Source organism: Catharus ustulatus, chromosome 12 (assembly GCF_009819885.2).
Source record: "Catharus ustulatus isolate bCatUst1 chromosome 12, bCatUst1.pri.v2, whole genome shotgun sequence".
NCBI lineage: Eukaryota > Metazoa > Chordata > Aves > Passeriformes > Turdidae > Catharus > Catharus ustulatus.
In genome coordinates, this window is record NC_046232.1 from 12,912,547 (window position 1) to 12,925,792 (window position 13,246).

A 13,246-nucleotide genomic window follows, 5' to 3' on the forward strand; every position below is an offset into this window, starting at 1 on the left:
TGCAAAAACACTTGTCTAGCAGGGTGTGTTAGGGGGTTCTGTTAAGCCAAATTGATGCAATTCTATTTAACAAACTGCATTTAAACATTTTACTCTATTTAAAGCACTGCTCACTCTCTGGTTTTGGAGCTTACTGGTCTAGGAGAAATCATACACATATGCAATAACACCCACTTGAACAAGTTGCTAAAAGGTGTGTGTGAGAGCTTGCTGAGATGCTGTCCCAGCCTGTTCCCCAGGATCCTCACACCAAGGCAGCAGAAGGTCACTCAAAAAGTGTGTGTTTGAGCTTGCTGAGATGCTGTCCCCAGCCTGTTCCCCAGGATCCTCACACCAAGGCAGCAGAAGGTCACTCACCGGTCCGAGTGGACAACTGCCCCCGTCTTCGGGTCAATGACGTGGACAATGACACCTCGGTGGCCCCAGCTCCTTTCGAAGTAATATCCACCTTCTTCCATGCCACCAGGATGAAGAGTCTTGTTTAGGAAAGTCCAGGACAGCTTTTTCTTCCCATGGATCTCCAGAGTGCCACCTTTGCTGACCCCAAGGTACTTCTGTCCAAAGTAAGGGTTTGGCTGGCTGCCGTCATCCGCTCTGAAGCAGGGAGGGAGGAAAGGACCAGGTTTGGGTTTGTGTCTGAGTAAAGGAGCCTCTCTCCTTGTGCTGCTGGGACCCAAGGTGAGAACTCCCATGATTTACAGTCCATTTCTTTCAGGTACTCCAAGAATAAGGAGCTGCCCACATTGTACAGAAAATAAATTATTAAAAAAAAATAGTAGCAGCTACCAGAGACCAAAAGCAATCTGGAACACAGCTTATGTATGCTATATTCATTATATCCAGGCCAGAGGAGGCCTGGAGCCCAGACTGAATGCCACATCTGTGTTTTTGAGCTCTGGAGGCAGGCAAGACCAGGAGCTAAGTCCAGTGGTTGTTAAATATGAATTTAGCATGCTTGAAATTTTAAGAGATTCTGTACCAATCTGCAAGACATAAATGTGCTATCCTTCAGCTCACAACTCCCATACAGAAAGAAAGGATGATTAGAGAGGAGAACTTTCAGACAATCCCCAGATTTGAAGCCTATTCTGGAAAATCAGTTTGAGTTGTGGGAAGGTGCATGCTGATTCTCTGGCATGTCCAAACACCCCAGTGTTCATATCCCAGTAGAAGAGAAAAAACCCTAAACCTGTGCCAATTTTTGTGAGCCATTTAAATTATTTTAAAAGTTGCTGAACTTTCCACAGAGAACATGCAATTTTAAGGAACATTTTCATTCCCTGATGTGGAGGGGAGATGCCAGAAGGTTCTAAGGTGGCATTTTATCATGCATACATACCTCCCATATAGGATGATAACCACATTGCCTTGGTAAGGGCACAGCTCACTGCCAATGTGTAACTCTCCATCATTTTCAATGAGTATATGTCTTGTACGCAGGATGATGGGCTGCACATCATCTTTGATGACCAGTTTTCCTAAGTGGAGAAGGTTATGACATTTGCTTTATCACACAGCAGGTGAGGTTGTGGTGTCATTGTGCTAAACTCAGTGCTGGGCTGTCATGTCAGCCTTTCAAAAATTCTGTTCATACACCTGAGTACAAATCCTGAAACCACTGGTTTTTATTCAGTCCAGTTCTTGAAGTGTGCAATTAAGATTTACATGGAAGAGGACCCATTCAAAACTGAGACAGAAATTTTGAGTTAAGATGAATAAAAGCTATTCATGCCAGTAACACTATGGCTCTGTCCTTGGAGACAGAGGGACATAAGCATTGCCCTGTCCTGAGGCCCTGATAACACAGCTACTGCAGTGTGATGCTATCAGGCCAGTGGTTTGCTAAAAAAATGTTTTTGAAGCAAATCACAGAAGTAGAACTGATCATTACACTGAGGTACTTGTGCAAATTCTCCAGACAGGACAGAAAACAGGCTGGTTACAATGGATGGAGAATCTCAGCACCTCAGCTGTCCCCCAGCCTTGCACTGAGTGAAGCTTTGCCCAGCAGCCACCCACTCCTCAGCAAGAACTCTCCCAGCATGATTTAAAGAGTCCCAGTGGGGAGCAGACTGCAGCCAGCCTTGCAGCAGCACGTTTTACCTCCATCAGTGATGTGGATAGAGTGGACAGTCGCAGAAGAAGAGAGGAGCAGCTTCCTGCCACTGCGGATCTCCACGCGGTTTTCTTCGTTGTGACCTGGGTTCCAGATTTCTAACTCGGGATCTCTGTCAGGACAGGTGACAGCTGCTGCTGCTGGGCAGAGATGGAGAGGGAGGACAGTCAGTGTTTGTCTGGTGTGAGACAGGAAGCTGTGCCCCTGGGCATCTCCACAGCATCACTCAGCATCTCGCTCTTGGCTGGCTCCCAGGGGCACAGCAATACTCAGTGCAGCAGGGCACACGTGGGTCACCACCAAAAGAAAACAAACAACTACTTCAGCTGTATGGCTTTCTGTTTGCTGGAAGAATGGAAAAACCCAATGCAAAGGAGCCTTGCAGGGGATGCAGTTTCTTGAAAACTACTGAAAAGGGACTTTAACTGAGCCCTTCCTGCAGTGACATTTCATGGTCATACCACCATGGTCAGACACAAAGCCCAGGGAAGGCATTGATAAAAGGATAACACAACTACTACCTTTAAAAATGCCCCCAAATTACCTGCTTTGTTTAATATAAAGGTGTTAAAATATGTTTGCATTATATATTTTCATTAGAAATAGAAAGAAAAAAGATCAAACTAACGTGGAAACACCAAGCACCAAACGTTTGCCAGTACATCCAGTAACAGAGAGCAGCAGGAACCTCACAAGTGTGGCTGGGTCTGTGAGCTTTTCCAGGCAGAAGCAAGAAGGATCCATTCACTTTGGGATCACATCTCCAGTGTCCACACACAAATCTGATGAGCAGCTGCCATGACGTGTTGGTCTGAGCAGCTCTCATGCCATATCCAAGAGTCTCATGCTTCAACCATTTATTTAAGATAAAATATTTCCCTGATACAACCTCAGCTGATATGTGAGCCTCATGTCTCACTCTAATCAACAAAACTGTGAGTGAGAGTCTCACGTGTGATGCATATTTTCTGAGGTTAGAGTCCTTTCTAATCCTAGGAAGCTGAGGTCAGTGGAAGTTTGAACAATGAGCCCTTTGCCTTCAGAAAGGGCTGGGAGTTCTCACCAGCTTTCCCATTTTTATCCCTTAAAACAAAAATACCATGGAGAAAACTGCAGGACCAAAAATCAATGATGATGAGCATGGGACAAACGCCTTGATCTCAGTAGGGTCTGTGGAATTGGTACAGTAAAGTTGGGTGGGTTTTGCCCCACAAGTACTACTGCCTCCAGGTGATGGAAAGGACAGTGATGTGAGTCCAGGCAAGGAAACATTTCCTGGTACTGGTGCAGCTGATGGGCAGTTCTTTTGTGCTGCCACTGGGGAACTTGAAGGACATCTGTAATTCCACTGAGCAGAAACAAAATCTGTCCATCTGCATTCAGTTTCCCCTCACATTCCTTCACCAGTTTCATATCTCAAGAAAACAATAGAATTGGACAAGTCATGGCTTTAAAGTCTCCAGAGCCACAATAAATACCAATTTCCACGGTGAGCAAGGGAAGTTTCATATGGGCTGGATAGACCTTGTCTCTCTGCAAACTTTTCTCATACATGTGAAGTAAATCAGAGAGGTCTAATAATCCACCAGGCAGCAAGTCAGATACAGATAAACATCCAGGAGCTGATTTTGGTACCACTGTGCCAGCTGGAAGCTGGAATTGTATTAGTACTGTCAGAGGCACTCTCTCCAATTTACAGTAATTGAGAAAAATAAGGAGGTGTGTCTGGGTTCCTACCAGAGGCCAGACAATATTAATAAAAGTTAGAAAAGATAAATATTTCAGACAGAGAATGGGGCTTGCATTCCAAATAGATGTTCAAATATAACTGCAATATACACTGACAACAATTTTTTTAAAGAGATGTTATTTCCCTGAGAATAAGGATAATAGAAAAATTTACTCATGATGAGAACTGATACAAAACCAAAAGAACCAATTCAAATGTAAAGGCATAATTTATCAATTAAATTACAGCTTAATTAATCAATTTAAATGTAAAGGATGAAAATCTTGTTCATTTTTCCATTTACTTGAATATGCTACTACACAAGGAGCTTCCTGCAGTCTCAAAAGATGACTTGTACCCCCAAATTCATTACTTTGAAACAGAGAGGCACACAGGGAATCCTAAAGGGAAATCAAGAGGAATTTAGGCTGGTGTTTGGGATGAATAACAGAAAAAGCCAAAGAAGCAGAGGACCCAAATTCCCATTTTCATTAAACAATTTGTACCAGGAACTTTGCACAACACCAGCATCTGCTGTGCCAATGACACCATCAGGCTGAGCATCTTCTGCCAGCTGGTCCAGTTACCTTGACAGCTTGATTATTACTTCCATTGTCATTTTCTAAATAAAAGTGCAAATTCTACCCAGCACAAGGAATTAACTGAATATTTGCTTCTTGACCAAAAGGGCCTGAGCATGACAATGAGAGGTTGCTTCATGCAGCTGCAGTGTTTGGGGCAGCACATATGGTCTCTTTGTTTCAAACAAATCCAAACCTCCAAATTAGCTGGGTAAAGAACATGTAAATCAAGCTCCCCTTTCCCCCTTCCCTAAACTGCTTGGTAAAAGAACTGCTTGGAAGAGACAAAACCCAAGGGACAGGGATGTCCCAGGCCAGAGCTCTTTGCTCTCCACATCTGGGCTTGAGGAATGCAGGAAAATGCTCACCTTCACCTCCCTCAGCCACAGCTGTTGGGACCTGAGGTTTCTTTTGCTATTTCTTTGTGGCAGTTTGTTGGGTTTGTGTTTGGTTTAAGAATGTGTGGCAGAGTCTGAGGGGTTGCTGAGGGTGCTTTCACCTGCTCAGAAATTTCAGTCTTTGCCACTCCAGCTGCCTTTGACTGGGAATATTGGCACACCAGAAAACTGCTTTTCTCCTGCGTTTTTTCACTCTATCCTTGACTCTTTTTATACAAAGAGTGAACAGCTGGTTATATCAAAAATAGCATGACAAACCATACCCTTTTTCCCCACGGCAAGAAAACTTACCTGTGCTTACTGAAGAGACTACAAACAGGAAAAACCCCAAACTTCCAGCCAGATACTTGAAGGTAGGAAGAGCCATTCTTCAGGATTTTCAATTCTCTGTATGGATAACTGTGAAAAAAAAGAATATCAAGAAAATATCACTTTTTTTTTTTTTTTTTTTTTTTTTTTTTTTTTTTTTAAATCCCAGCTCATTCGCTGCACAAAAAAAAACCCCAAAAAAATCCCAAAATAAAGAGGTTAAATCCAGCTTTATGCCAGACCACATCCACTCCCATTCAGCTGAAGGGCTGAAAACACCTTTGCACTGATTCAGGACCAGCCTGCACAGAGCAAGGAGCCATGGGCAGCTCCTCACCCTTTGTTTGGTTTGGGATAAACCCACTCGGGAATCCAAATAGACACTCAGAAAGCAGCCACCAGCTGCAACCAAAAACGCCTTAGGAATGTGGCATAAACACATCCAGTGTCAGGACTCTCTAGGGCTGCATATTCACATGTGCTAAAAAGTAATGAAACACAACAGAGGAGGCGTTTGCAGAGTGACAGATTTTCACAGAGTAACCTTGCCTGGCACCTCTCTCCCCCCGAAATACCCACACGTTTTTAGCAATGGTGTTTTGTGTAGCCCCCAGATAAACTGTACTCACACTTCCAACCTGAAGCATACAGTTTCTTAGATTTCAGATCTAAGAAAATATTGTCTATTTAGTGTGCCAGCTCAGAATTTTCTTGCAAAACCAAAAGCTGCTTTTGAAACCAGTCCACCTAATGTTGTTTTCATTTCTTCCATAGCCAACCCCCAGCAAAAACAAACAAGCAGTGTCATGAAAGTCAAAGTTAGAATTAATGTGATTCTCTCTGGTCTCCAGTGATTGATTCTGCAGCTCTGCCCCGGGCTCATGACAATTTATTGACATGTGTATTCACAGGGAGGCAAGGACACCACTTCTGTATTCATAAGGCACTGTTTGAAATTCATATGTAGTCCTTGGAGTCTTTAGGTTTTATCATATAAGCCAATGTCTGAGGAATATCAAAGACATTTATTTGTAGCTGTCATGTCACATCCCACTGATGAAACAAGATAAATGTATGCATCACACAGTTTAGTTCAACACAAAGGAAAAAAAAGCACTGAAAAACAATTCCCAATTTTTTAGGGCAAAAACACACGTTATTTTTTGTGTCCCTTGTTAATATAAGCTCAACAACAACAACAACAACACAAGAAAAAGAATAGAAGAAGCCAGGATTTATTCTGGAGCAAGTTTTGTAATGTATATGTGAAACACATTTGTACTGCTCGTTAAGGTGACACAGCTCAAAGTACAATGATAGGTTCAAAACACATGTAATCCAATGATTGCATTAAAAATAGCATTAGGCCCACATTTTGCAGGAAATATTTTGCCAGGGAAATGTTTGTTTGCTTTGGTATAGTGCATTTGACAGCCCTGAGCTCTGGAAACAGCATAGACTCAGGGCTTGGTGGAGTCTATCAGGTGCTGAAATGCTGTTAGAGAGCAGTGGAAGAGAGGAATGCACTTAGCAATGCTGTAACTTTGAATGATATACATTATCAGAGAGCAGGGCTGTCACCATGGAATTTGTGCCAGAGCCAGGCTGCACGTGTCTGACATTTTAACAGCGTTAACCATCAACTTTGGATAAGCCAGAGCTCTTTCAAAGAAACATTATGAGAGGTATGCCCAAAGTACAGCAGTCACCATTAAAATGCCAAGATTTATTAGTGATTATTGCACAGCCTGATCTGCAGAGCCAGGCATTAGGCTCTGCTGTAATGATTGAGGAAGAACTAAACAAGAGGTAATACCACAGGATGGTCATTGCAGATAAACAGCATTTCTCAGAGTGTGGACACGACTGGGTGTTAGTGCTCCATAAAGCCAGATTCCAAACAGTGAGGCTTTGGTCATAAAATACATTTAGATGATATAAGAGTTCACAGCAATAAAAAGAAGGGACTGGTTTTTGACAGTGGCATGCATTTGCTCTCCTATTGCTGCGTAGGTAGCAAAGAAATGTCTTTGTTCTGGCCCATCTCTGTTCTGTCCAGCTCATGACTTACCTCTGACACAACCCTGTAGGAAACTACATCAAGAAATTTCTCAGCCTTTGCTTTCTTTAGAGCCAAGAACTGCACAGTACTCACCATCAGGTTGTGCAAAATGGTTTCTGGTTTTATATCCCCTGCTGCTCACCAGGGACTGCTTCCCTGATTGCATCCATCTTCATCAGCAGAGATCAAAACAAGCAATCAGACACTGGGAAGACATGTCATTTCCAGAGGCATCAGCTGTGTGCCAGGGCTCCAGTGTTTTCACAGTGTCTGATCTGCCACAGTCCAAAGAATATCCTGCTTATTTTGTGGCTGAGGTAGGGTGTTGGATTCGGCTCGCACCGAGCCCGAGTTCATGGCAGTGTTATGTTAACTGGCACTAGGGTTGGAAAGGCTGGGAGCCAAGAGAGCCAAGAGGATCCGACTCCTCTGATTCAGCTCTGACTAACACCGGGCTGGAAAAATGCTGCTCGGAGGATAATCTCAGGAATTTTCCTTCAAAACCTCTCAATTAAGCATCTTTCCAAAATAGCGGGCGCAAGCAGCGGCCTGTCTGGTTTGATTGTTCAGTGTAAGAGGAAGAGATAGTGGCTCTCCTGATGGCTGTGTGGTGCTGGAGCAGGCTCAGGAGCAGTTCTCTCCTGCCAGGCAGCGTTTCCTCGGCTCAGCCCGGGAGCCGCGTGGGGATACAGCGCACGCCGCATCCTTGAACGGGCGCCACGTGGCTGACTCCAGCTCTGATGTAACCACCAGTGTCAACAAATCTCCCTGCAGATTCCAGCACAAGGGCCATGCAAGTGGCTGCCTAAGCCTATCATCTCCAGCCTTTCTCTAATACCATCTGGGACTTCTCTCTTGGGTGAGAAAAGCTTTTATATCTAGCCATTAAAACTGCCTGGCAATGGCAAGTGCGACTCATATCCTTGGATCTGGCAAGGCAGACTCTCTGAAATTATTTCCAGCTGCTGAACCTTTCCAAAAAGTGAACAATAGCAGCAGACAATGCTAAAAGTAGAGGCAGGAAACTATTATGCTCAGCTGGCTGCTCCCACAGGTGTCAGCAGTGGTGCTGTACTAGAAAGCCCTGCAGAGAGGAATCCCTACCCACCACCCTTGCCACGGGTCTAATGCTGGAGGCAACACAATTCTGAGAACAAAACAGCCAAAAAATGATCTGAGGAAGCTGAATTGTCACAGGTCTCAAGGTGGGGTCACACAGACATCCAGAATCTGAAGGGTCAGGGAGGAGGCACCACCTGAACCTGAATGTTTCATTCAGAAATGACGCTGTGACTCGACCCCTTGCACAACTCAGGACCAGCCACACACACACCTGGCAACAAAATTTTTAAAAGTTACTCCCAATACTGGGTGTTTAGAAGTGCTTTGAAAGGCTTGACACTCTTTGGAGGAAGTACCTTCAGCATCTGCTGGAGACAGCTCCTTTCAGTGTCAGGCAGGGCATAATGGGATCATTCACTACCCATTAGAAATGAGGCAAGGAAAAAACACATTAAAAATTAGGCAAGGGAAAAAGCAGCAGCTACCTGATCTCTCCTGAAAAAGATGTCAAACAGGGGCAGCAATCCATGTGGCTTCTGCTGCTGCTACTGCCCAGTGAGAGAGACCACCAACCTGCATGTGGGCAAAGCGTGGATCCAGCATCATCCCCAGAGAACAGGGAAATCTCACAGGGAAAAGGAATCTGTTAGCCTGATGGGGAGTGAACTCTCAGCAGACACTGAATTGCCCAGGTGCTGGGGATGACCTATGAGTAAAACCTCTGTTCCCAGGGCCCCTCTGGAAGGGAGATGCTCTCAGACCCTGATGGGTCAGTGGGGCACCAAGCCCAGCCTCTCCCACAGCCAGCACTGATGCTGAGGCTGCAGCAGCTCGAAGCCTTGCTGCATCTTTCCTCTTGCATATGCAGGGAGGCCAACATCGATTTGGAAGCTGACCCTGGGAAAGGGAGGAGCTGTTTAATTAACGCCTCTGCTCCCTTCTTGCTGACACTGCAGGGCAGCAGGTCCCCTCGCCCTGCTCACGGAATTTTGCATTTTAGCCCCGGCTGGGAAGATGGATTTGAGGTGCACGTTTGCTTTTCTGACCTGAGAACATGCCAGCCCTTGCTACAGTGACATACAGAGAGGATTTTCACACACCCAGCCGCAGGCACAGCTAAAGCCTTCAGAAAATAAACAGACGAATTTCTGGGGATTGCTAATGGAAATGCTGTTCAGTCCCAGCACATGGCAGCAGCGTAGCTGCCTCTGCTCCACATCTTTTTCTTGTGCTTGCCACCCACACATCAGCTGCTCGTTTTTACTAGCAAGAGGAGGAGGATTAAACTCAGGAACAGACTTTAATTCTCAATGAATCAATACTGGAGTCAAAAGCAACATTCTGACTGTTTTCCCAGTGAACCTTGGTTTCCTATAAATTTATCTAATAACTTTCCCAACAAGAAGGTTCTGCTCACATATTCTGTGTAAACATCACTGCAAGTTCCTTGGTCCCTGATGTCCACAAAAATAGATTCTCAACGAGGAGCAGGAGTTAGAGGCAATTTTTGCTATGAATAAATTAAAGAAAACGAAGGTGTTTGCTAATTCATTGTAATATTGGCAAACTATTTTGAGACAGAAATAAAAGGGGGAAAGTTGGAGATTTAAAGCTACACTTTTTTGAAGAGTTTGTTGTTTATTTTTTTTTTTTCCCCAGAGGCTTACAGACTTTAAAGAGGAAAGGAAGCAATTTTTGGCTCTATTTGAGCAAAATCATATGCAGTTCCCATCACTCCACCCATCCGAGGCTGACTGATTCCCAATCTCACATAATCTCACATGCTTTCTGAGTGCTCAGCATTTCACTGAATTAAACCCTCCTCCACCACACAAAGTTCTCAAAGCACCAGAGCAGTGGGAAGCTGAGCCTGTGTGCTGAGGCTCAGGGTGCACTGACTCTGCTGCCAGCCAAGCTCGTGCTTCCAGGGGATGCCAGAGATGCTCTGGAGATGACCAGAATGGCAACACACCCTGAATGCATGGGATGTGCTGGACAGACCTGGATTAACTGCAGGTCCCCGAGGACATGTGCAGTCCCTGTGGACTCCAGCATAGGGTGGAAATCCTCAGGAAATGCCCAGGAAGAGCAGGGCAGCTTCCTCCAAACACAGCAGCCACGCAGCACTTACCCCACAGCTTCATGCACACAGGCTCCTGGTGCATGCCAGGTTAGCAGCAGCCTTTGAAAACATCCCTTGGATGTCCCAGCAGTCCCTGGAGGAACTGTTCCCTCTGCAGTGTCCCTGGTCAGAGGGCTCTTTTCCCTCCCAAGGTAAGGAAAGTGAGAGCTGTGGCTGAGGAGGATCACAGCATCCTGAATCCTCTTCAAACTGCTGCTTTTAACTACCCAAATAACTGCATCAGGATGTAAATATTTTTCTTTTTGCTTTTGTGGTACTTCACTGTTTGCATCTGGCTCGCCACGACTCCACGCCTTCCTCTCCAGGACATTTGCCATTTGCTCTCCTTCTGGGGAGGGAGGAGGAATAGAGATTTTTCAGAGGTTTAGGCACATTCCTCTCCTTCCTTCACCAGGCTCTTCCTTTGCCAATTGTTTAGTCTCAGCCTGGGGTTAGAGCTCTGCAAAGTTTTATTGGGATCCAGGGTCTGGACATGTCACAGATTATCAAATAAATCTCCAAGAAGCTAAAAGCTTGCTCTGTAAGTACTTGTTCCAGTGCTGGGCTTATGCTTACGAGCCAAAAACATCTTGCTTTTTTCCCCCTGTGCAGCATCAGAAATCATAACAATTAGGTATTAATAGGAGTTCAGGGATCTCCCTAGAGGGTCTTTTCCAGCTGCTCAGGCTATTTTACCAATTCTCATCCCCATGATGTCCCATGCACCAGGATTTATCTTACCTTTACTGAGCAGCATCACTGATTTCTTCACTTTCTGGCAAGCCAGGACCTCTTCCCCAGCCAAACCCAGCTCTCACCTCTCCTGCCTGGTGTGGGGATGGAGCCACAGCCTCCTTTTCTGCCTGCAAACCTTCTGGGTGTCTCTGACACCCCATCCAAGGACCAGGGGCAGGATGGGGCTGGTGGAGGCAGGTGTCCCATCCAAGGCATCCAGTCCCCAGGCAGAGCCAATGTCAGCTGGCCAGAGCCTGGATGCCAGAGAAACTCGCTCAGCAGGGAGCAAAAGTCTGGCCAACAGAACACTAACCTTTCCCTGGAGCAACTTGTTTGGCCATTTCTGAGAATTCCAAAGAAACAACAGGACATCAGTTGCAAAACCTTCCCCTACCTGTTTGAACAGCCCATGTTATTCAATGATCTGAAATCACCTGTCCCTTCAGTATTGTCACCAAGTAGCATCACCTTCAAACCCAAGTGACTCTTTCATCATCTCAGGGTCACTTTGTGCTTAATTGCAGTCAGTTAAGGGTTTTTTATCACTCAGTTTTTTCTCACTTTGCATATAAATCTCTATTTTTGTCTTTACTTCAAACAGCTGCAGCATAAACACAAAGCAAAGATAATTAGCCACTAATACTGACAATATTTCAGTCCTCAGTGGGAGCTGAAAGTTGATACAAGCATTGCCTGAAAGGAACACAAGACTTTACCCTAAGCAGCACATACTTTATCCTGGGTTTTATTCCTGTCAGTCTTTAATTAAATGTTCACATCAGTTAGACAAACATCATTTGACTAGTCATTAGCTTCAGACAGAAACACATTTAGAATTCCTTGTTGTGCTCTGTGCTCAGTTCCATTAGAAGACACTGTCACAAGTTCACTGCACACTGACCAAGCAGATGTTGCTGAGTTCACCTAAGATGCCACAGCAGATGGACACTTTTTTTAAAAAAGAAGACATTAATGGATAAAAGCAGGAATGAAAGGAGAATTCCCTACCTTCGCTTAAGTTCACATTTCCCTGAAATTGCTAGATTTCCATACCAAATTTCATTTGTAGTCCCACAGTTACCACAGAGCAGCTCTTGCCTTTAAAACTTACCTTTGATAGCAAATCACAGATGTGCTGAAACACTTCCCCCAGGGAAGGGCAGCCTGCTCCTGCTCTGCTCTGTGAGGCACTGGTTGAAAAATAAAGCTCTACCAAGAGGGAAAGGTGAGAATATATTTATTGGTTATAAAATATACAAGTGTACACCATGGGTTTGGTACAATCAGCAGGTTTTGGTGGTGGTGCTGGCTCTGCCTGGCTGGAGCTCCCCAGCAGTGTTAACCCCGGGGCACCCCAGCCTTGGCAGGCAGGTCTGAGAAAAAACAAATTCCAACAGTATTATCAGGACACTGATATTTTTTCAGCTTCAAGGAAACATAATGCTGTAGAGAAGCAGCTTTCTGATAACTAGCATGATTAAAGGCTTTAATCCAGGCTGTTTGGCTTGTCCTTTATAGCCAAGCGTGGCAAAACTCCCTGAAAAACAGACACAAGGAGAGAAGTCACCCTCTGGGTGTGGCAGCTCACTTACCAACAGCACAGCTTGGGAATCCTCCTCACATCATGGAAATTCCTTAGCCCTTCTTTTATTTCTTGAATTAAAATAATAGAATATATAGAAGAGAGAAAGGGGGATGGAAGTGGGAATGAGCCTCACTGAAGCTGTAAACTTGCTGCATCATGGATCTGCTGGTATTTCAACAAGCTAAGCCAGGTACCAATATCAGTTAGCAGAAATATTGTTTTACTCTTTCTTTTTAAATAATACTGGTACTTTTTCTTATTTGACTACCTGAAAATGGTTAGACACTTTGAATCCTTCTTTTATTAGTTTACATCTGTTTCATCCTGTTGTGCTTTAACTATCCCTCATGTCGACTCTGCTCTGGTCCTCTGCTGTCCCAAAGTACAAAGGCATTATGTATTCTTCCATTTTAATAATAATGTCTTGTGTTTATATTATGCTTTTCATTGCAAAGACTCCCAAGGCTATTTGCAGCTGGCTGGATCCAGACTATTCCTGTAAACAGTTTTAATTTAAATAAGGTTTTGCAAAACCAGGAAACAAGAC

General features: G+C 44.5%; 1 protein-coding gene across 2 annotated transcripts in view; it reads right to left on the reverse strand.

The window, feature by feature from the left end:
* The window catches only part of LOC117002160 (cell migration-inducing and hyaluronan-binding protein-like), a 101,630-nt gene that overhangs the window by 44,267 nt on the left and 44,117 nt on the right, over positions 1-13,246 (reverse strand). Inside the window, exons 2-5 of one of the 2 annotated variants that reach the window (XM_033071009.1) lie at positions 5,116-5,223; positions 2,104-2,253; positions 1,340-1,478; positions 358-594 (exon numbers count right to left, since the gene is read on the reverse strand). In XM_033071009.1, coding sequence (XP_032926900.1) covers positions 358-594; positions 1,340-1,478; positions 2,104-2,253; positions 5,116-5,191 — 602 coding nt within the window. In that variant the 5' untranslated portion in view covers positions 5,192-5,223. Of the gene's footprint in view, positions 1-357; positions 595-1,339; positions 1,479-2,103; positions 2,257-5,115; positions 5,224-13,246 lie in introns of both variants that reach the window. The other variant, XM_033071008.1, reaches the window with a different exon arrangement.